Source organism: Anneissia japonica, unplaced genomic scaffold (assembly GCF_011630105.1).
Source record: "Anneissia japonica isolate Jap-2015-1 unplaced genomic scaffold, ASM1163010v1 scaffold288090_len272316_cov174, whole genome shotgun sequence".
In the NCBI taxonomy this organism is placed as follows: Eukaryota; Metazoa; Echinodermata; class Crinoidea; order Comatulida; family Comatulidae; genus Anneissia; species Anneissia japonica.
The window spans coordinates 104,846-129,807 of record NW_022736344.1 but is presented as its reverse complement, the minus strand read 5'-3'; the positions used below and the strand labels follow the sequence as shown (position 1 = coordinate 129,807).

Sequence of the window (24,962 nt, the reverse complement as noted above, 5' to 3'; positions counted from 1 at the left end):
GCACTATTTCTTTTTTAAAACTTGGACAACAGTAAATGCAAACTTAGTACATAATTTGCTCTTTAGCAAAAGCGAAAACAAAACGGCAAAATGAGGGGAAATGTCCATTCACTGAATCTCTACAGCATAATAACATCCAAGTTGCATAACCACCCTTTTTTCCACACCTCTCCCCTCACCTTCCAGTTTTTTAAATATTCAAAAATTCAATTCAAATAAATCTATATCTCAACCATTCCCAATTTTTTCTTCAAGTATGTTTTCTGTGTCTTAAAAAAACAGTTGCACATCAACAATTTTTTTCCTCCGCAACCTGAAAAAGTATAGTTGTTTTGGTTTGTGGATTTTATGCAAAATTTAAAAGTGATTGAAGGGGTGTCCAGCAATAAATATATTGGGAGTTAAACATGAAAATACTTAAATACAGGAAAAATTAAAATCGAAATTTACAAAGATTAATATATTTTCCCCTCTGAAAATAGTTACCGTACTTGCGCGAATAAGCGCCCGGGCGCTTAAAATATTTTTTGCACTTTTTAAAATTGAGGGGCGCTTATGGAAAAAGATGAAAATTGAGGGGGGTTCTTATGAGAACTTATTAAATTCAAGAGACACATTATGAATGAAAAACAATTATATAAGTATATCAGGAAACCGCAAATTACAAATTGTGGTGCGGCAGAAAAGATAATCGTCCAGAGAGCATGGCTTGTCATGACAGGAATGTTGTGAGTACTACATAACAGCAGAATAGCAGATGAAATTAGTGGTGGTGGTTAGCTTGTTGGCCATCGGCCGATTGAGATTAGCAGGATGGCATGATCATCATCAGATGATGAGAATGTGTAAAAGGTGCAAATTATCAGAAAAGGCGTAGGACTAGGCTATACACAAATGTAAGAGGATGAAAGTTGGAAATATACTATCTGTCCAGGGAGCTCTCATCTGTCCAAGATAAATATCCTCATTTTGATAATGAATGTGAATGTGATTCCACTCCACACCTCAAATCATGCCAACATCCACAGTCCCAGGATTGATTGGATTATTAAAGGGGCGTTTATTCAAATTAGAAGGGGGCGCTTATTCAAATGAGGCGCTTATTCGCGCGAGTACGGTATATCATCTATAGTGATGTCTGCTAACAGCAGCATCTGCAGTGATGTCGCCTGCTAACAACTGTGTCGTTTGCCAAAATTGATTATATGACACTTCAAAGATTTGTACATCACCTTTATCTTCTTTATACACACATAATGTGAATATTCTTTAACCATGCAAATCTTTTCCATTTTAAATCATCTCTTGAAAGTAATCTATATGCTCCTTAATCCATACTACCATTAACAAATCAGCATGAAAGCTAAATATACCAAGTTTAACATACCGTAGACTCTTGCGTAAAAGACGACCACCCCCCCCCCCTCACTTTCACCATCAGAAATCCAACTTTTTGCTGCTTTTTACAGTCCTGATATGCACCTAGCTGGCTAAAAATGCAGCCAAATGTTGGGCTAATCTTCCAAATGATACTTTTTTATGGGCTTTTATATGTTCATCAAAATCTTATTTTCCGCATTTAATATTGCATTCATTCATACTATTCATTCATACTAACGCTCCACATAAGATGAACATCACCTAATAATAAAATATGTGTAGGTGTTGTGCGCATGAGACGACCCCCTGTTTTCAATCGTAATTTACTATTTTAAGCCTCATCTTATAAGCAAGAATATACGGTAAATTAAAAAAATGTAAATCAATTGTAAGAACCCGTCAGTGTTATTTAACCCTTTCCCCCACCCTTTTCTACAAACCAAAATACATCTTTAAATGAATAAAACTTTCATCTATTAATAAGAGAAAGTAATGCAGTGTGTTAAAATTAAATTCCTACAAGAATGACAATTCTTAAGTCATGTTGCAATACTGTTTGTAAGGACACAAGTTGATTCTGTAGCTGACCAAATAATTGACCAAGAAGGTTGTATGTGTCAACGTATTTAATTTGAAAACCAAAAATTTTAATTTAAGAAACTCCATGGTTAATCACTTCTGAATAATTAGTACAATTCACATGATTAGGTGGGCAATCTATCTGATTTTACTAGTATGAGCTTCAGAACAAATACACCTCGGTGGTTATTTATAAAGATGTTTGAATTGAGACATGAGAAAGAGGAATTTCATTTCCTGCCACAGGAGAGGGTAAAAGAACGTGTTTAAATTTAGCAGCAAATGTGAGAAAATGTTCATTCCAAATCTATTAATTAGTCTCATGGATGGTGGGTTGGGGAGAGGGTAGATGATAATCTAATTTTCAAGCTATTATGAAATTTGATAGGGATTTTAATTCACCAGTCCTCTATTAATATGTGGGGGTTCAATCAACTAGCTATTTATGAGTCGAACCAACAAGCAGTTCTACTAGCAAACACAGTCTTCCATCCCATATGGAAACAACATACAGTAACTTGTTTCCTTCAAATAATGTCCACACTAGACAAATACATCATGCTAAAATTAAACCATAATAGTTCTATATGTTATCCTGATGGAGTCAGTGTTGGCATCAGAAGTGGTATAGGAGTATATAACCCTCTATCAGATGTGAAAAACTAAATAAACACAAATAATCGAATAAACTTGCCTAGCAGTGCACGCAACTAATTCAAACGAACGTGACACTCTGCAGCTTGTATCCATTACGGTCACATGGAAAAGAAGATACACTGAGGGAATATACAGATAGAACATTAGTAATGTCTATGACAGAACATGTTAATATATAGACAACAAATATGTCTGACAAAACATGTTGTTATATAGACAATATGTTGTAACTGATTGTAACATCAAATTCATAATTGTTATTAATACTTTTCTGTATATAAAAATAAACTGAATGAACAGTGTGAAAAAAATCAGTTACACATATCAAGACATTATCTTAAAATTTATTTTGAAGATTATCCACTACTGCAGAACTTTGATTCTGACAATTTACTGCCAAAAATACACTTAAGACATAAACCTGAAACGTTGCCTACAGACAGCTTACAGCCAATGTGACTGATAGAAGGCAGACGATTCTTTGTGAATAGTTGGTGGTTCCGGTGGCAAGGTATTCTGTGGGTTGGAGATGATCACAGAAGAGCACAGAATCTCCAACCTTGCTTGCCTCCTGACTCACTGGGTCTGTCGGGAAAGCTCTTCGGTGGTTGTGTGGCATCCTGATAAAAATAGGAATAACAAGTCAAATAACTGAAATTAAATATCACCTACATTTGGGGGTGTGGGAGAAGAAAGGGATGTGAAAATTTAAGTCTCAATTGAGATTTGAACCAATGACACTGTTAGTTGACCTACCAACTGCAGATATGAGGCCAAGTATACAAAGATATCAATAAATATTTTAGACCAAAGGAATGTAATAGCACTGACAAGTCATATAATTAATAGAACATTTTTGAATATACCAATTGTGATCATTTGTTTGAATTATTTTTCTACAGTAGATTTTGTGCAATGGAAGACACCAAAGTACACATAGTGATGGTACCCAAGTCGAAATAATACCAAAGTTGACTCAGCCAAGGAACACAAATACAGCTAGGCAACACCCAAGTAAATACCTAGAAATTTAAATGACACTAATGAGGGCCTAAAAATGACACCCTACCAGACTTATCAGATCATGCTAAAATAAGCCTCAAGGAATCAGAACTTACCAATTTCCTGTCCATTTTGGCCTTAATATCTCTGGCTAGTGTGAAGAAAGCCTGTTATAAAAAAAAAAAAAAATTTTTTAAAGTTAAGCATTGTCATTATATTCTGGTCAAACTAACCCATGTTCCTGGTCATTTGTACAAAAAAATCCAGGGCAAAAAAACCTTCTTGATCAAATTAACTGAAGTGAGTAATCAAGTGAAAATTTCCCCCAGATTGTCCAATGCGAACTGGGCGACTGTTAAATTTTCCTCATCTCATGCTAAATAATGCGCATTGCTAAAATTACGGCAGGATGTATCAACAATTAGACTTCATAGACCGTTAAATTGGACAATTAATTGAAGAATTTTTGGTAGTCTATAATTGAATCAGTGAAAATTTAATTGTTTTCATTAGTCTTTAAATAGATCAGTAAAAATATATTTTTAAAAATTTGAGTCTGAATAGGAAGTTTGATTTATGTCAAGTACAAAGGAAATGAAATTCGCATCCCAAGGTTAAAAAACTAAAAAAGAATTGAAATATCATACATCAAAAATTGAAGTTGATATTGAACAATTCTATGTTGATTTTTTCCATTTATTTTACAACAGTTTATCTTTAATATAATGAAGGTCTCTCTACTGCAATAGAAATCGTAATATATTCATACATTCAATTAATTTTAATGTGTCAAATAAAATCTAAAATGCATTAAATATAGTTGGTGCCTAATCCATGCCATGCCTTAAATAACTGTATTTCTGAGCTCATCATGTGATACTTACATCCTCTACATTGATGCTGGCTTTTGCACTTGTCTCCATGAATTTAATTCCATATTCTATGGCCAACTAAAAAAAAAAAAAACAGAAAATGATAAAACAAAACCATTTTACAGGCTACATATAATATTAGAGATCAACAGCAGCTCAGCTCAGTCAGCTAAACTGGTGGTAGCCAGCACGTTTCAATATTGTACCATCTTAGAATAATATGTATGTGATAAATTAAATATATATTTAAATGTTTTATACAAAGCCAAAGGATATTTCTTAGCATATTCACAAAGAATATAAAGTAGACCTATATTATTGAACATTGCATTGGAAACAGTTTAATCTGATACGCAACATAATTATGGCTCCAAGAAAGTAAGTTGCTGCGTAAATTTGAAAATTAATTTATTTATTTGATAAAAAAATACATAAGATAGATTGAACTTGACCCGCAGGGAAAAGTGGATCATCACAGTTCAGAGAACACACAATAACGAGCTTTTGATTGCACGACGACGGTAGGACGTAGAACGTAATGACGTCAGTAAAAGACATCTGTGCATGCGAGAGCGTTAGGGTCACCTCGTCGAGTATGTTTTTGAAAGCAATTTGGTCAAATCTATGTATGCAGAGAACGTAAGACGCTAGGTAGGACAGTCACACATGAGTGATTCCATTCTAGCGCCGCGTCGTCGCACAAAGCGAAAGCTGCCTAATGACTGACCATGGACTTTATAGACAATGACCTCTGTGGTGTTAAGACATGACCTTTCACCCTTGAATGATACAATATACATCAAAGATACATGATAGATTAAGCAAATGACATCTAACCTGTTCGCCTCTCTCTTTTGACACCTGTCTTCGATCATCCATGTCACACTTATTTCCCAAGATCATCTTTTCCACATCTGCTGATGCATGCTGGGAAACAAAACAATAAAAAATAAACAAATATAAACAAAACATAGATAATAAGATCATATGTGTACATGTTTCATGTAGTATTTAATTAAACCTCTGTTCACAATATTATGTGTACATGCTTCATGTAGTATTTAATTAAACCTTTGTTCACACTATTATGTGTACATGTTTCATGTAGTATTTAATTAAACCTCTGTTCACACTATTATGTGTACATGTTTCATGTAGTATTCAATAAACCTCTGTTCACACTATCATATGTGTACATGTTTCATGTAGTATTTAATTAAACCTCTGTTCACACTATTATGTGTACATGTTTCATGTAGTATTTAATTAAACCTATGTTCACACTATTATGTGTACATGTTTCATGTAGTATTCAATAAACCTCTGTTCACACTGTCATATGTGTAAATGTTTCATGTAGTATTTAATTAAACCTCTGTTCACACTATTATGTGTACATGTTTCATGTAGTATTTAATTAAACTTCTATTCACACTATCATATGTGTACATGTTTCATGTAGCATTCAATTAAACCTCTGTTCACACTATCATATGTGTACATGTTTCACACAGTAATTTATTAAACCTCTGTTCACAGTCAAGTTTAGTGTGACAAATACTTGATATTACTCATGGATATGATAAGATTATGTCAATATCAAGCAATTAAAGTCAGGTTTTGAGTATAGTATAGTAGTACTGAGTATTTTTAGATCTGCATGATTTCATCTGAGCTCAAAAGTAAAGTATGAAAAGTAATTATTATTTTATCCAGTTTAGAGCAACACCCATATTAAAACCAAACCACATAGCAGGATTTGATTGAAACCACAATTAGCTCCTTACATCTTCAATGTTCCTAATCCAATTCCTGATGTTGTCAAAAGATTTGATGTTGGTGATGTCATAAACAAGCATGATACCCTGCAACAATAGCAAATATTAATCAATAGTTATTTGATAATAAAAACAACATAAAATGAAAATTGGGTCACTATTTTACAGACGGGTCAACATCAATAATAATACTTAATAATCATTCAATAAGCATATTTCATAAAAGAGTTATTATCTTCAAAGGATCATCCTGCAGAAATTTAGAGTGCGATGTCTATTTATTAGTCATTGAACCAGAAAATACTAGCTTTTAGCATACATAAATTAATACAATATAACAATGGTGTGAAATGTTAGGCCTACCATTGCACCTCTGTAGTATGCTGTGGTGATGGTCCTGAATCGTTCCTGCCCAGCGGTATCCCTAAATTAAAAAAGAAAAAAATATATAATCTACTCTGAACAATTATTATAAAGGATTATGGTCTTCGACTGTAGAACAGCACGAACACACAACATGTAAAAACAGTAGTAAAACACACAAAAGAACTGATTTTGCTTGTGGCACTGTATAGTGTTGTGTGCCTTATTAGTGAATTAGAGATTTTTCGTTAAAAAAAATTCAACTTTCAATAGAATAGTTTACAGAAACATCTTATTCAAAGGTCAATCTTTGCAAGACAAAGTAAATGAGCATCCTTGAAATACAACTACTGTGTTATTAATAGGCGCGACCTAGTATTATTATCTTGTAAATTTTGTTTTTATTTTTCAATATTATAATCATAATAATTAAAAATTACTGAACTTACCATATTTGCAATTTGATTTTTTTTCCATCTAGTTCTATAGTCCTAATCTTAAAATCAATTCCTATAGAAAGAAAAAAAAAGAAAAGATGATTAAATACACAAAATAAAGTAAACTATATATCTTTTATATTTAGCACTTATTATACATATTAGATACTGCAGAACCCGAGTTGGAAAGATTGTGAGTGGGATAGTTGCAATCTTAATAAGTGTACTGTACAGTACTATAAGAGTCATCCACCCACATAGACAATAATAAATAATAAAAATAAAAGATAGTTAAATATATTTCATTACATTTTCATTTTTATTTATTTATTTGACGTCAAAGACAACACAAAGGTCTCTGTAACACCTGTACATACAACAGATTACATATTTAAAATTTGGACAACTTCAATAAAAATGTGAATCAAAGACCAACAAGTTATCAGTAAAATAGATGATTAAAAATTTGCACAAGAAAAAATAGGCCTATAAAATTGAAATGCAATACACAAACCAAAATATACTATATATTTACAGCACTTATTATTCAATTTGAAATTGTATTAGACACTGCTGAGCCTGAATCTGAAAGATTGCGAGTGGGAATTTTTAACGAGTGTCCATGTACTGTACCAAGTGTCATCCACCCACGCAGACAACCTACATTTAATTACTTTCATTATAAAAACAATTGTAGAGAAGAAACATTAAATGATAATAAACAATGAAAAATGATAGGTCAAAGCCTCCTTCATCAGATAGTATGACAAAAAAAAAAGCTTTACGATTTAAATGAAATCTTACATTACATATGCATTGTTATAAAATTGTAAATCAAAGCTAAAACAGTATCAAGACTACCAAACTGTATTTAAAAAAAAAACAAAAAACTGTTGTATGCTAATTATAGTCATGATTATGTAGTTATGATGTGATGTCATCATGACCATATTTACAGTAGGCATGTCACATTTTTTTGTCAAACAAAATGTGATAATCTGGACGCAGGGTTCCCGGAACGCTGCCCTCAGCGGCGAGTGCGAAGCACAAATCAGGGTCAAAAGTGGAACGTGAAATTTGGATATGGTTTTGTAGTCAGATTTGCGAGAAAAACCTGTATTTCCCGACTGAGACGTCAATGGGAGCTGTAATTTGTATGGCAAGGAGATTGTGCAACCCCTAATTCGTATTAAGGGAATTTACGCCCCGAAACCTTGTAGTTATTAAAGCCCCTTTCCCGGCAAAATTTCACTATTTAGCTGACTGACTTTTTTTAGAAAATATTCATTTGCATTACTCCAATTATTATAAATCATGGAAAAATATTGGTATGAATTTTAGTTTTACGCAAAAGAATTAAAAAAAAAAGAGAAATACAGACTATTTCTCATAAAATATTACCATTTTCTCGACGAATTCATCGTTACTAGGCAAATTCAGAGGTTGTAGATCGCATCCACTGGAATACTCTCGCTTTTTGTATACTTTTATACAGTCAATAAAGTGCGCCCTCTCTAATGAGATTAGTTTTTGTACTTCGTATCTCACACAATGCGGTCGTTCGATTAAAGCTGAGATATGTCTGTTTAAGTGTCAAAATCTCAGTCAGAATAAGTTTTTTTAACAAATTTGAAATAATTCCTATGAAATATTTATATTTCACAAGTGTCAATACTAGCAACGGAAAATATCATGTCGGCCGTTTTTATGTGTGATAAACAGAACCTAAATCGAGGTAAGGCTAGGCCTAGCCTAGCAGCGTTGGATAAGCTAACGTTTTCGGCGCCTACGATATTTCTTCTCACAACCTATCGCAAAATCAAACATGAAAAATTTATCCGCATTTATTTTTTGTGTGGAACACAAAAAAAAATCAAATTTCAGTCTTATTTGACATTTTTTTCATTCTTAGGAATGTCTAAATTCAGTTAAACTAGCAATTCCGTATTATATTTATAAATCTTTACAACATTATACAAAAATTAGATTTTTCTTAAAAACTAAAATTTTGCCGGGAATGGGGCTTTAATATTTTGGTTATAATAGAAAATTTTCATGTTTTGGTGACGTCACACTCACACTATAGTTAGCATGCATGCGTCATAACCTAGATTACGTCACCTTTTCCTGGTAAGGAAAACTATCCAGACGTGCTTTTTTCATGGATAAACAAACACCACTGCTTTGCTTATGGATGCCTTGTCCTAGCTAGGGATACAAGAGCCCCATTGTTAGCATTGTATAATACGTACAAGGTAGCTCTGCAACTGAATTATTCTTAGTTATTTGTTTTTGTTTTTTTAAATTTTATTTTAATTTGTTTCTTTCGAAAGTGTACTTTCTATTACATATTATTGCACCTGTCTAGTTAGGCCTGGGCCTAGGTCTAACCCTAGTCTTATTAGGTATGCCTCATCGTCATCCGCTACACTGTACATCAGTAGCGCCCCCCCCCCCCATACAGTACAGACGTTTGCTGGGCAACAACGTGATTGAACCTTCCTTCCCAGGTGTTCATGTATTGGCATATTGTTAGCTAACCAGTTGTGTGTATTTCTTTGTGGAAATGAGTACCGCGGCGTACTCATTTTCACAAAGCATTTGCATCCCCTCTTGGAAAGAGGGAACTTTGAAATAATTGTCTCCATATCTTCGCTAATTAAATTAATCACCGTAAGTTAGCTTACACTTATGAATTTAGCTAGCGCTTAAAATGTACAATAATCATTTCACTACCCGACAAACTCCGAACTTTATTCATTTGGCCTACATAATAGTTTCATCTTGCTGTACTTATACTCCAACATCACTGGCGCATGGTAACAACCAACTGATGCAGACCATTTCCGATCACACATTACTCTCCATAACACAGCACCCCCTAGTTCCGTCACCTCTGGATAGGGCTTTATAGTGTACACTGTTTTATGACTATCATTTTATTTTGCAGCACAAGACAGCTACTGTAGTGACTACCCTTACATCTAATCTACAATCATGCAAATTCAGAATGAATCATTAAATAAATATGTCATGTAGCATGATGGTTGACCTTTATGTTCTTGTAAAACTAGAACTACCGTACACCTGGACTATTGATATCACCAGAGCTATCATACTGTAAAAGGGTTTAAAAAAGCATAACTTTACCAGAAAAAAAGAAACCTACAATAAAATCCAACAGTTATTTGTAAAAAAATCCAGTTATTTTGTATACTACCATAGTTTGAAAGAGAATGTTTAAAATAGTATTACGCAAGTATAGCACACTTCTTAATAAGTAGTGGTAGCATTGTATAGGTTAAGACTTTCAGATAGGAGCCCTATCGGCGAGCTTAACTTAATTTGTCTTGCAGAAAAATATTCCGATGTAATTTTACATATTATGGAACTCTAAAATGAATGTGGAAATGGCTTGGCGCAGCAGAACAGTTTGGTTTCCCAACCTTGAGTTTGGGATTTCAATCCCACACCGTGTATTTCACTTGAGCCCTTGAGCTCTCCACCCAGGTGTGTAAGTGGGTACCGGAGGAGGATCGAGTGCAAATGCGCTGATATACTTCACGCAGCAAACTATGGAACTGCCTTATATTATAACGTTCAACCATCCTATTTTATATTCACCAATAAAATTTTATTTTTATTTTCTCCTCCATCTGAATGATTTTGGCAAGACTATTTGCTAAATGAGAAAACAAAATTTTACTTTTATTTTTATTCCGCTCTCCTCCGATAGCTCTCCTCCGATAGCTCTCCTCCGATAATCTTTTTTAAAAAAAAAAGTACGCGAAACAAGGAATAAAGAAGGTCCCGCCTTACTAGAAGAATACAGCATGTAGCATCACATTTAAAAGTAATTAGAGTAGATTTAGAAACAATAGTTTATACTTTTCTCATGGTACAAAACAGCCAATGCGGTACTGGTAATTGAGTATTTTCTTGATGATGAACAAAGAGAGAGACACATGAACATGAGAAGGGAGAGCACTGCAGTGTTTATTAACTGAAGCAAAAAAAAACAAAAAAACTCAAGTACTTGACAATAATTTGCTAATAATAATTATTATTGAGTGAACATATGAGCATTTAATACTCAGGGGAATATTAAGCAAAAGCTAACAATAATCACTCTAACAGCAGTAATGTATTGGAAAGTACATTAGGTGACAGAATCATATCTTTAATAGCATATTACATTTGGAGGATCTGATTAAACTATCATGTACAGTAGTGATATAAACAAATGTATTGACATAGAAGGATCCGATACAAGCTTTAAAAATTGCTAATATAGATGACTGGATGAAAGATGACATCACAGTACTATAGAATCAGAATGAGTGTGCACTGAAAGGATCCAAATCAAATATGATGATAGCTAAATATGTGGACATACAACAGATCCAACAAAAATATTATCATACTGTAATGTGTTTACAGAACAATGCCCTTGTAATATAAAAATAGCTGTAAACATGGAATAATTTGATATAATTCAAATATCATAATGATAGCTAAATATATGGACATACAACAGATCCAACAAAAACATCATCATACTGCAATGTGATGAAAGAACAATGCCCTTGCAATATATCAATGGCTGTAAACAAGGAAATAATTTGATATAATAATTCATATATCATAATGATAGCTAAATATGTGGACATACAACAGATCCAACAAAAATATTATCATACTGTAATGTGTTGACAGAACAATGCCCTTGTAATATAAAAATGGCTATAAACATGGAAATAATTTGATATAATACAGTACAGATGTGCACTAGAATGATCTATAAAATACATAATACTGCATCTTGTTAACACAGTGCGTGGATACAATTAATTAAAATATCACAACAAAACATGTTTGCATTACAGACATGCATACACATGGAATAAGTATAGCTGCATGAAAGAATGATGTACTGTAAAGTAAACCTCATTATAAATTGTGTAATTGCATTGAAAGGATCCAATAATATCATCATACTACTTCATGCAATTATCATACAGTAAGAGTACAAAAATCAAACCATGATGAATATTATATTTAGCATATTTCCAAAACTTCCCAATTTGAGTGGGACACTAACTGGTTTTGAGGTTATCCTCTCGGTCTTCTGGGCCATTGCTGTATACCAATTCTCATACTTTGTAAAAATCTCCTGATTTTGAAAGAAATCATTTATTTCAAGAGTTTTATTTAGTTCTCAGATAGGAAATTTAATTAAATGTCTGGCATTCTGAGCCTCATGTCCATCAGAAATTGCCAAAAAATGTTTGATATCTTAAAATTGACAAAAAAATTAGATAGAAGCCTACATTGATTCTTTTGAGAGATTATATATAGGCTTACTACTGTACAGTAGGCATCTATGTAAGGCAGCATTTTTGAACTAATAATTTAGCTTTAAAAGCTCTGAAAGAGGCTGTATTCTCTATCATAATGTATGATCCTGTATTCTCTATCATAATGTATGATCCTTCTTCCTGTATGTGGACAAAACAATCAATTCACATGTCTACTTCACATGGGCTGATTTAATTGGATTCCATTAAACAGGATGGTATGAAAGTAACCACAATCCAAAGGCACATCCCACTGACCACAGTACAGCAATTGTGTACACCGGAAAATGACTCTGAAAATTACTTTACTCAAGGAATAATACATCAGTAAACTATATTTTGTAGCCTACAGTATATGCTATTTTATTTGTAACTTGATGATTAACAGCATAATAATAAAGGTTAATAAATATTCTGACATCAGGCTATTAAATTTTATAGTTATTATTTTTTTGCTGAGAAGCTTTTAGGACAAAAAAATTACCAAGTTCACAACTTACAAAATAGAGGCCTAAGAGAGATTACAGTATGTAAGTCTAACAGTTCTCAAAACTATGGGTCACAACAAAAAATTGTGTACCAAATAAATTATAAGATCACTGGACTAATCATTTTACTTCAATTTTGTTACCAATTCAATTCAATTTAATTCTTTTATTACACTTTTTTTTTATAAGAACCAGTAAAATTTTGCCCAGGATCAGTGTTCTTATTTTTTGGTCAATTTCAGGCTGAAAATGTTCTTATTTTGTTCTTATTTTACGCACCGTTCAAATATAGAAAATTATCATTCTACAGCAGTATACTATAGGTACTGTACTGGAATGTAGAGAAAAATAGCCCCAGAAAAAAGGCCCGGTAAAAATGGCCCCAAATGACAGGTACGCCTACTGTACTGTATTATAGAGGGTACAGTATTACATAGACACACATATTATACATAAGGTACAAATAATTTTGTGGCTTTTCTGTGTAAAAAAAAAATAAATAAAAAGGGGAAACTTGGTCATAGCAAATTGCCTTGAGCCCCACTACTGTAGTATTTGACAATGGAAAGTGAATGAGTTGACAGCTCTAAAAATTTGATGACCAGCATTTACCAATGTTTTCATGGTGGAAAATGAAAGTACTACATGCTCTTATGCTTAGCAGCAGACAGGGGTCAAATGTTGAAAGAAATAATATCCAGATCTTAACATTTAATTAATTTGCTGCGCATGGTGATAGTCACTAGCATTGAATTCCATGAGACAATTGATAATAAAGTAGTAAAATCATGCAAATATTATGAATTTGCAGGAGATCGGTTATTTTCCATAAAAACGGATATGATAAATTATTGAGTTAAGATTAAAAAACAAACATTAAAAGGTTTCATTCCATTATAAATCAAAATATTTCACAGGAAATACTGTACACTGCAATGAACGTTCGATCGATAAAAAAGAATAATAATATTAGCACCATTTTTTTACTTTCAATAATCAAATCATATTTCAGAAAGACAATTGAAAATGAATGTACTATATCACTGTGAATACAGACAATTTTTACTCCTGTAAAATATTAGTATAGTCTGTTATTATTTCTTGGGCTAAAATTTGGCAGATGTACTTCAATGAAAATAAATTTACTGAACTTCCAGTAAAGTATTTATTATCAGAGTGACTTGACTTTATGTTTCTATGGATACAGGAAAATGGTCATTAAATTGTTCACTTCATTCTCATCCATACAGTAAGTGTTTTAACAATTAAGCTGTGAATATCAAATTTAGTGCGTCAAATGTGTATACTTTGCTCAGTACATGACGCTATGGGTGTGTTTCTACCGATAAACACACAATAATCAATTTTTTTAAAACCTTTTTTTTAATGAGTACAAGACAGCCTGCTGGCGTTGCAACTGCTTTTTTAATTGTTCGAAAATCAGTTTTCGTGACGGAAATTACGTCACCATTTTGTTTATATAACACGTTGTTTTCGTAACTGTATAGGATAGTATCTTTCTCATTCCTGTCATGATGACGAGGAGTAAGATACGATGGGCGGCGAGAAGGCAAATGTTTTCGGCTGTGCTCATTGGCCCAATTATGGCCCAAAATCACCCCCACAAAATAATTACAAAACGAATGTTTGTTGATGTTTTTAGCTTGTTAGGCCTAGGACATGAACAAGAGAACAATTTTTTTTTTAAAGTTCGAGTCTTTGCAGTGATTGGACCTGGAGGTCCCATTTCACCTGATAATCGCTTTTTTGTGTTGCAGCTAAAAGTTTGTTTTCTTATTTATCACATAGTTTTGCCAAAAACAAATACTTTTCTATTTTTCTCAATGTCAAATGCTTTTGGCAGACAATCACAATATCCTAATATCAAGAACACAATTTTGTTTTTTACGCCCTCAAACAATCCTTCAGAAATTAAATAGTGAGAGTAAATCGACTTGTCGATTGCCGCCCACAACGGAGAGTGTAGAGATTGGCTGGCTCAAGGCAATAGTTTAATAATCAATTTATATAAACAACCCAGAGACACTGAAGAAAAATGGCTTTAGTAAATTTCATTAATAATAATAGACAAAAAAGACTTTAAATATTTGCATCCAACAAGTAACTCACAAATTGCAAGATGGATGATGCTTTTGTAATGTCCATTTAGAGGCTCAGGTAGTGGATTTTTTTAGTCGTCCACACCCAAATGAATAGAAATTTAAATAGAATTTTCACTAATTATTATACAAATTCATTAAACAAGGCCCTCAAAAAAGCTGCTATAGCAACAAAGAAAGATACGGGAAGCCATTTGGATTTGGAAGAAGAGGAAAAACATGAAAATAAATGATGGAGCATATCACCACTCCTATACGACCATCTTCTCAACTCTGGAGTGCCTGGGGGCCCTCAGGGACACCAAAGGGTTTACTGCAAAGCTTTACTTAATTTCACCTATGATTTCACACATAACGAATGAAAACATATATAATGAGAGATAAGATATTTATCCATCATTTGATTTTAAAAAATATATAAACAATGTTATAAAAATACAAGTTATATCTACTAAATAGACCCTGGACTGATTTAGGCATATGTGGACTAAATTTGGCAGGTAATTTTAAAGCCAAAATCAGTCCGCCGGACCGATTTTGGCCCGCCCAGACCAAATTTTTCCTGACGACAGGCCATCTCTGTTTATTGTGTTCCCAAGAAATAGCCAGTACCTTAAGGCCTCAATTCATTACTTATACTGGCATTGATCCATGCAATAAGATGTTATAGTGTATTAGTTTACTGAGTTTGAGTTTTCAGTACCACCAACATGTTTCAACACAACTATAACAAAACAAAATTTCACAATTATTGAAAAAAACCCAGCTTCCTCTAAAGCAATGTCTAATGACCTAGTTCAAGGCTACTTGGATAGTAAGCACATCATAAATAGAAATAACAGTGAAATTTCCAAATATGGTAATTTAATTGCTAAATTGCCCTAGAAGTCAAAGGGTTACCATTACTTGTCTACTGCTTCCCTTTGGCCACAGGTCTGATTGTTTGTAATGATATGAACCCCTGCTCAGCTATGGGCAAATGAATGAAGACTCTTTTTGGGTATATACAGTCCTCAGCTATAGGCAAATGATGAAGACTGTTTTTGGGTATCAGGCATGAGGGAATTTTATATTTTTTCACTTGTCCCCAGACAAGTACCCTTGAAAAAAGCACTTGTCCTGAAGACAATTTTACTTATCCCAATATTATTGTGCAATAATCATAAAAAATAACACAAAAGTGAAGTATTTTTGCTATGGCCCTACAACATTAATAGGCCTACATGCATACTGCATTGATCACGCAAAATTTTTTTTTTTTTTTTCTAATTTGCAAGAATTTCTATAATGTATAATATGGAAAAATTACTGCATTGATCATGCAAAATGTTTTTTTTTCCTTTTTCTAATTTGCAAGAATTTCAATAATGTATAATATGGAAAAATTCAAATAAAATAACCATTATTAATAATATTCTATGTATGTAAGAGTGATTGTTTTCTTATTTCATGCTTATACAACTGGGAGTAAAAAAAAATTTCTCAGGCATGGTTAATTCCCACAATACACGAGGTCTCAGTCACACACTTACAGGACTGTGTCTTATGACATTATTTTGGGGATGGGAATGGCCATATCAGAGTACCCGTTTGCAGATCTTAATCAATTCTAATACTACCTTCAATTTTCAAATGTTTTTTTTTTTTTTTGAGGATACAAAAAAAATAATTCAAATTGCACGGGAAACATGGATGCACAGAATCGTAAATATTTGTGTTCCAACTACTGTATCAAGGCCTTACAGTAATTTACTGCAAAATATCTGTGGAAATCGGCTCATATATTTTTGAAATGCCGCGATGGATTTCTGGGACTAATACAGTATTTTACGCATGGAATATTTTACAGCCTGACACATCCTCATTTCATTTTAAATTGCAAAATAAATAAAATTACTTACCTCTCAACGAAAGCCTATATAACTGAGCATGGGGCGAGGGGACGATTTCCTTCTAGAGAATCTCTGAGACGGCGAAACGAGACGGGAAAATGATTCACATATAGGCCCTAAACCCTCAATTTTTAACTCCAGTTTTTCACAAGATTTGAGTTTTATATGCACATTATCTCCATCACTTACCATTAAATGATTTTTTAATTACTTTAACAACGTTAAATCTTAATTTAACTACCTTTTCTTAACCTGCCTAGATTGCCATCCCCAAATGCGCAAACGAAATAGACTAGGCCTTTTTAAAGGTCGGCATAGTGGCTGCTGTTTATGTGTACTCGAAAGTAATTACTAGTCTTGTCCATACATTTCATGACGTCCAACTTACTGTAACTAATCAACTAATAGCTGTGATCCTTTAAATGTCTGGTATTTCTAGGCTAGACCAGTGCGAATTTATATTGTAAACAGACCACGTGCAGCAGGCCCAGATGGTTGACGGCTAACAAGGTATCGTGCGAAAATATGTACCTGCAGGTCTAATGTGTACACATACAACAGATCTTGCTAACATTTAACAATTAAGAATTCATTTTCAATCTTTACTGTAGAAAATAACAATTTTTTTATATTGAGTAAGCCTACATTTTTTTTAACTGTCAATAAATCGCAGGAGTGGTGGGGACTCTTAACTTGATGCACGCAGTACCGTGCGTAACTATGGCATAGTCGGTTTTCTGTTTGATATCTCTTTGTGTGCCGACAATTTTTTTAAATAAAATATGTTGTGCATTGTCAAGTTTTGGACATTTTATAAATACTGTAAAAGCATTATGCATTACATGGTGAAGTAGCCTATTCTAAAAGTGCTTGTAGACGTGGGTACGCTCATGCCTGGGTATATACAGTGGTAGTCTAGATATCTATCACACCTTCTGTATGTAGTATGCCTAGAGACTAAAATCTTCTGTACTAAGGGCTTGTTTCTACTGGAAAAAAATTAGTTAAAAATCGTTTTTTTTTCTCGCAGTAGAAACAGGACCAGTTTGAAAAAAGCAATTAAAAAAATTGATTAAAAACATGCAATGGATAGTGTGTTTAAATGGCAAATAACCGATTTTGGCAGTGCACGCAAACTTTCAAAATGAATAGTCCTTTTGTTCATCTCCTAAGCCTACAAGCTTAAACATCAACAAACATGTAGAGTGATGAAATTACTCATTTTGTAATAATTTTGTGGGAGGACATTGGACCTAGGCCTCTCCGCTCTTCTGGGTCTACCGTTGTCCTCGTTCATTTGATCGCTCGTTCGGTTGTGCCAATGAGCACAGCCGAAGGCATGCACTTTCTCGCCATACATCATATCCACCTAGTCATCATGACCAGAATTAACATGAAAATATACTGTCTCGATGGTGAGAAAGAAAACTATACAGTTTGGAAAAACATGTTGTAAAGAAAATGGTGACATAATTTTTGCTGTGAAAACCGATTTTTGTAAAAGCAAAAATGCAGTTGCAATGCGGGCAGGCTGTCTTTGCACTCATTAAAAAAAATTGATTATTTTGTGTTTATCAGTAAAAACACGCCCTAACTTAATACCATTGGTGTTCATTAAAGGGCTACTTTCCCTGGTGAGTTTGAATCTGTCTTCTTCCATAAACCCTGCCCATCCTATACTTTTCAAATAGCCTAATTATTTTCTGAATTAAACGTATTATATGCACAGCCTATCGATCAACCAACATGATTTTTGCCATGTTGTTGTATGACAATAAAGGAGTATCGTATCATATTTTTTTTATATGTTGTTTGTTCGTTGTTGAATAGTCTTTGTTGAAGTGCATTTCTTAGTTCCTCTTATATCCCAAAAAAAATACAGTATTATGCTTTTAGCACAATGCTCACTACACACACACAACACGTTGTCCTCAAATGCATACGGTATGTTAACCTACAATGGTCCTTTCTGGAGTGTCAATCAAACTTAACTAACCAATCAGAACAGGGCCTGGGATACTTGTGTGTCCTACAAACACATGTACAGTATTGTCCCACACATGCATGTGTGTGCGTATGCTTTTAAACAGTCGATTTGTGGGACCTTAGCAACAACATCAAAGGGGCGGGGCTTAGCTGAAAGGTCATCGTTTTTTTATGGGTCCCTTAGCAACAGAATTCAGGGAGTAGAGCTTGTGTGGAAAATTTCACAAATTACAGTAACTTGCGATGCTAACCAGTATACTGTAACTCAGTAGGCCAAGCCTTATCTTTGGTGAGCATATTAAATAATGCTGTGTGGAACTTTACTCAGAGAAGGGACAAGCTGTTTGACTCATGCACCTTGTTAAAAAATTTTTTTTTTTAACTGTAATATAGGATCAGTACAGTTTTATAAAGAAAACAAAACAAGAAATACAAATACAACTATAAAATATTTAAGAAAAATGTAATGCATTCGACTATACGTATGTATACGACTATTGTAATGCTAGCTAGCCTAGACCAACTACGTCTACCTTTAACTTACGAAATGTTTCGGCTAGGGCTTGGGCTAACTGTATATGTTATGTAGGTCCTGGCTGAGCCACGGGCGAGTCCTCCCGCCAATATTTACAGCTATAGTACGCCTAGGCCTAAGCCTCTAGGCCTAGCTTGGTAGCCTAGGCCCTTAGGCCTAGCCCCTAGGCCCTAGCTAAAAAAAATTAAAATAAAACAGGCCCTACAACAAAAATACATACTATTACTATCATAGATAGGCATAGCTAGGCTAGGCCTACGCCTACACATACAATCAATCATATGACTTAATTTAGGGATGTAGCAGTTAAACAATGAATCTGCGTACTTGATAATGATCATTATTAAATAAATATCTATGCCTAGGCCTAGATTAGGTTTTTTACCTGCTTGTGAGCTAAAAAAGCCGGAGTAGGCTAAAGGGCGGAAGTAGTGGATAATACAACAGAAGGGTTCCATGCGAGGCCTAGGAAAAGTCCTATACATTACAGTTAATTTAAAAATATCTGGATCCATTTCTTACCTATTGTCGATATAAAAGTTGAGTTAAACGCATCTTCTGAAAATCTGAATAATACACAAGTCTTTCCGACACCAGAATCTCCTATGAGTAGCAATTTGAAGAGAAAATCGTAGGTTTTGGCCATGACGATTGCTCTGCGACCATTGTCGGGTACAACCTCATTTGCATATGCCATAGAGCGGTACATCTCTCCAGCCGACTATAGTTTTATAGATGACGTATTCTGAAAAAGCATGAGCCAGCCAGCTGATGCATTTCCTCGGGTTTTTTTTGTTTTTTTGTTGTTTTTTTTTGTCCTGTGTCGGGCTTTATTAAATTCCTCTTTTTTTGTATTTAAACTGTCGTTCTGGAACTATCACAATTTTTTTACATATATTTTCCGTTGGCCTTTCATTGCTAAAGCCACTGCATTAGACGCAGTCTGTTACACACAGAGGTAGGCCTACTGTTTCACTTTAGGTTACGTTTCCATTTCAAAATAAAGTTATTGTTAATTATGTCATGTGTTTTTAATTACAATCGATACTTCAAGAGTTGTTATCGGTGGGCCTGCAGTTGAAAAGTCCTTGAATGCGATCCGATGTGCCTGTCGTCAATCGGGTTTGTGGCGCATGCACGCTACAGTACAGTATCACTTGTTTCAAGTTCAGGGCATCGTTTTGCTATAGGAAAGGTGTGCCCAGGAAGTGGAACCAGGGAAACACGCATGACCATGTCGGGGAACCCTGAAACCACCACGTGGGGGAGAAGCATACAACCAATTTGTCGGGGAACAATGCTAAGGCATTTTTCAGTCTGAAGGCTTGCCGGGATCACCCCTCCCCCCCCCCACTTTTTTTGCAGACAATTCTGTGCAGGTTTTTGTATGATCAGAAAGAAAGAAATGTAAGAAAAGATAGAGCATTGGTGGATCTGAGGTTCCCCCTCCTTGGGCAAAAAATAAAATGGTTACAAAGAAAATTAGAAGTCGGGAAAGCTCAATTCTCACCATTTATGAATCAAAATTTTCTCGGGGGAGAACCCCGACCCACTTTTGTTTTCGAAGTTCATCGATTCATGGAAAATAAGAATACGTACGGTATGCAACGTATGTACACACATAATAGGCAGCTATTTACCGTAAATGAACGAGAAAAATTTAGCTGACCGCTAGGGTGGTAAAATCTTGAATTTTGAAGAACTTAAAAGACACTTTAGAAGTCGGGAATCATTTCTCGCCATCTAGAAATCAACATTTTCCCGGGGGAACCCAGACCCTCTTTCTTTTTGGGTTCATTTATTCATTAAATCGTTTTCTATAACACATAACCTTCCTTCGCTGTAATAAGAATGAGAAAGTTTACCTGACCGTTTTCAATAATCCAAACCTTGAATTTTGAAGAACTAACAGTTCTTCAAAAGACACCTCAGTAGTCGGGGAAGCTCATTTCCTGCCATCTAGGAATCAAAATTTTCCAGGGGAGAACCTCAGACTCCAGCAGGATCAAGGGAGAGGATTCCCTAGCGGGGACCGGGTCGATTTCCCCAGAAGCTACGGCCTTTTAACGGATTATATGACTAATTTAATCGCCGGTTTAATCGATATTGAGTGCTTAATTTGATTTCACCAGGTCATGAAAAATAAAGTACCGGTATTATAGAAACATGAATTGCAGTGGGGGCGCTACCTGTCTCTTATGGGGCTAGGCAGGTCTAGGTCGGGGAGAAAAACCACAATTCGTCGGGGAGAAAAAAAAAATTATATGTATTTTGTACATATTGATAGACTAAAATCGATTAAATAAGCCATTGAAACCCCTAAATTGTCATATTTTCGGGGGGCTACGTCCCCTGGACCACTTTCGAAAGGTTTTTAGCGGCGCCCGACCACACCCACTTTTTTTCTCGTCTTGGACATCAGCCCCCCTACCCCCACCCACCGTCGGGGAAAACCTTGCGCCGCACTGATGAATTCTTTTTATTGAAACTTAGAGCTGAAAAAATTCATAACTTACCAAAGTTACGTGCCGGATCCTGATTTTAAACAGAGGGGCCCAGAGAAGAACTTTCACAGGTGGTCTATCTACCTCAGCTCCACCATGGTTGGGGCTGAGGTTATGATTATGGCACCTCTGGATGGCCAGAAATGGCACTCTTGACTTTAAATTTGAGTAGAATTTTCTCCTTTTTTTTCATTTTATGTTAAATTTTGAAAAATGGGGGGTGGGGTGGTGGAAGAATTTGAAACAATAATTACGATCTTTCATCGATAAACGATCAGCTTTATTTATAAGTCCCGTGGGAAAAACACATGAATGATACTGGATGAATGAGTATACGTATATCTCGACAACGTACCAAAGGTCTTGCTCAACCCCTGATTGTGATGTAATGTTTTAATTATACTGTATAACATATTTTATCCTTATGACAGTATTTTAGGGTGTTTTAGCAACAGGCAAAGTCGCAAAATTTGTTTGATAGATGAATTTAATAAAGTATTCTTGGTTGGTTCTTAAAATGCATTATTTGTCAGGAAATGCTGACCGTTTCCTCACTCGCAGAAAACACTTCTCACGGGCTGCCAGATATTATTCCTGCTGTCGGGAACCACTGCATCCGAGGAAGTGTGGGGTTCAATGTTCCCCGACAAAATGATGGCTTTTTCTATGACAGAGAGTCAAGGGGGTTCTATGCAGCCAGTGTGGTGCAGCTGTGCTCGTAATTGCTATCGTAACAATGCTGTGATTCACTTTTTTTAAAGAACACATTTTAAGAACAACGAGTCTGCAATTGCTTTCAAAATGAAAATTAAATGATAACAAATTGAGGCTGAGGTTCAGTGGCGTATCTAGAAGTCTTGAAATGGGAGTGCTGATGATGAGGGGGAGGGAGAGAAAGTGAAGTGGGAGGGGATCGATGATCAGTTCAGGGGCGCTAACCTTCAAAGGTGATTTTAGGTGATTTTTAACTACTTGCAAGTGATTTTCGGGTTAGGGCGACTGGGGAGGGGTGCGAGTAATTTTTGGAGGGGCGTGCCTCCCCGCCCCCTCCCGCGCACGCACCCCCATAGATACGCCACCACTGAGGTTAAAATGTCAATGAGGTTTCTATTAATACAAAAATAGAAAAACCAACAAATTTCATTTGTACATTTATGTGCAGAGGTGTGATTTTGTACTACCCTCTAAAATACCGTTAGTAATATACAATAATAATACAATGGAAAATAATAATTATTTTCTATCTTTTAATAGTGTGAAAATTAAGAAGAAAGGATATTTTGAGCCTGAAATTGGCCAAAATATAAGAACCCTGAGCCTGGGAAAATGTTCACTGGTTTCTTATAAAAAAAAAAGAGAGGGAAATTAGAAAATCATTAGAAAGTCTCTCAGAAAACAAGAGAACTGCAGAGTTTTCCACCCGATATGGCGACCCGATTGGTCATTATGATCTTCAATATTTCTTTCATTAACATACCTCTAAGAATGCAGGAAGCACTCCACACATCTACAAACTGGCACCAGTGACGAGTCTATGGCCGGGTGCGGGAGAGATGCTCACCAACCACCCCCTCCGTCCAGTGACGTCTAAGGTGTGGGGAAGGGGTGGAGGCGCACGTCCCTCCAAAAATTACTACCCCACCCCCTCCAGGCCAGACTCCCCAAAAATCACGGTCAAGTAGTTAAAAATCACCTAAAATCACCTTATTTTGCGAGTTAGTGCCCCTCATCTGATCATCGAGTCCCCCACACTTCATCTTCACCCCAAACTCATCAGTACCCCCACTTGAAGACTTCTAAAATTTATATGCCACTGCCTCCGTCTGCCAGGAACCACCCCAATCGGCAAGAAATCTCTACCCTCTAATCGAAACTTCGCCTCCTGGATCCCACAGTGGTAAGGGAATTCCCCCAACCTCATCCCTCTCGGACCATTAGTACTTCTCCCGACTCCATTCCCCTCCGCCACCGTCGTGCGTATCCGCCCCTGACGTCTGTTGTCAATACAAGTTAGTTAAATAAAACAACACAAAACGCCGGTGATTAGGGAAGTCAATAACGTTTTCATAATATAATTACAGTTCGTTGAGTAAATGTGTCCGAGATCAGGGAGGTAGTATTGTACTACGTCTATATAAGAAAACACATCTTATTATTTAATGTGAATATCTAAATTACAACAATTAATCCAATGTAAATTACTGCTGTTATAGTCAATCATGTGGTTACTTACGGTATTATAAGCAATGAACAATAACAACAATAATACATCCATTCTCATCAGCTTACAGTGAAATCAAAGAAAACCAAGATCATAAATCATATACTTGTTTACAGGACTTGAAAAATAACATAAACATATTTACGAATAAACAATTTAACCTTTAACTTTGCTGGATCCATAAACCCTCCTTTACAAGCAACGCATGTTGACATTGGTGAATTAAAAACACTTGGAAGGATACAGTATCCGTGCCGTTAAACCAATACTATACCATATGTATTATACTTACCTATGGTATGAATAAATGCAGAACTGAACTTATCGTCCGAAAAACGATATATCATTGACGTCTTGCCAACCCCGGAGTCACCGATGAATAAAAGTTTGAAAAGATACTCGTATCCTCTAGAAGCAACGGCTAGGGAAGACGCAGCGTCTGCATAATCCATTGCCTGCCAGCGCACTGGCTTCAAGGTGTACTACGAATTCGACCAAAACACCCATGGACCGTGGGCTTCAAATTTCGTACAATGTCGCTATTGAGTCAATTAAAACCTACTCCAATGGTTTCGGGTTTTACTTCGTGCCAAGACATAAGTGGATCAGTGACCTTGTCCCAAAGTTAAATCATGACATCATTAGAAATAAATGCGCAACCAACCGCATCGGAATGTGTTTTTTATAAATAAAAATTCCTATTTTCACCGAAAATATTATAGTTGACTGAGTTTCTATTAAAGTGTTATCTTGTTATCTGTAATTAAGTCAAGGTAGATGATATCTGTACT

At 35.0% G+C, this 24,962-nt stretch overlaps 1 protein-coding gene across 2 annotated transcripts; it reads right to left on the bottom strand.

Annotated features, from left to right (window-relative positions):
* Positions 1-1,917: 1,917 nt before the first annotated feature.
* Positions 1,918-24,727, bottom strand: LOC117116759 (ras-related protein Rab-8A-like). 2 transcript variants are annotated; one of them, XM_033260856.1, is made up of 8 exons: positions 24,464-24,727; positions 7,081-7,141; positions 6,632-6,692; positions 6,278-6,355; positions 5,328-5,417; positions 4,503-4,568; positions 3,735-3,785; positions 1,918-3,236 (listed from the first exon to the last, which is right to left on the bottom strand). In XM_033260856.1, exons 1-8 carry the CDS (start codon positions 24,621-24,623, stop codon positions 3,150-3,152), a joined length of 654 nt encoding a protein of 217 aa, XP_033116747.1. In that variant the 5' UTR covers positions 24,624-24,727; the 3' UTR covers positions 1,918-3,149. The 2 variants fall into 2 exon arrangements, with proteins under 2 accessions (XP_033116747.1, XP_033116748.1); XM_033260857.1 differs by lacking the exon at positions 24,464-24,727 and adding an exon at positions 19,969-20,133.
* Between the last annotated feature and the right edge of the window lie 235 nt (positions 24,728-24,962).

What these genes read in the sequence shown, in the direction of transcription:
- LOC117116759 (XM_033260856.1), bottom strand. Translation starts at nt 24,623, where the DNA reads ATGGATTATGCAGACGCTGCGTCTTCCCTAGCCGTTGCTTCTAGAGGA. An exon ending in TGCATTTATTCATACCATAG is followed by an intron (nt 7,142 to 24,463) that starts GTAAGTATAATA and finishes TTCTTTCTATAG; the next exon opens with GAATTGATTTTAAGATTAGG. An exon ending in GGATTAGGAACATTGAAGAT is followed by an intron (nt 5,418 to 6,277) that starts GTAAGGAGCTAA and finishes TTTGTTTCCCAG; the next exon opens with CATGCATCAGCAGATGTGGA.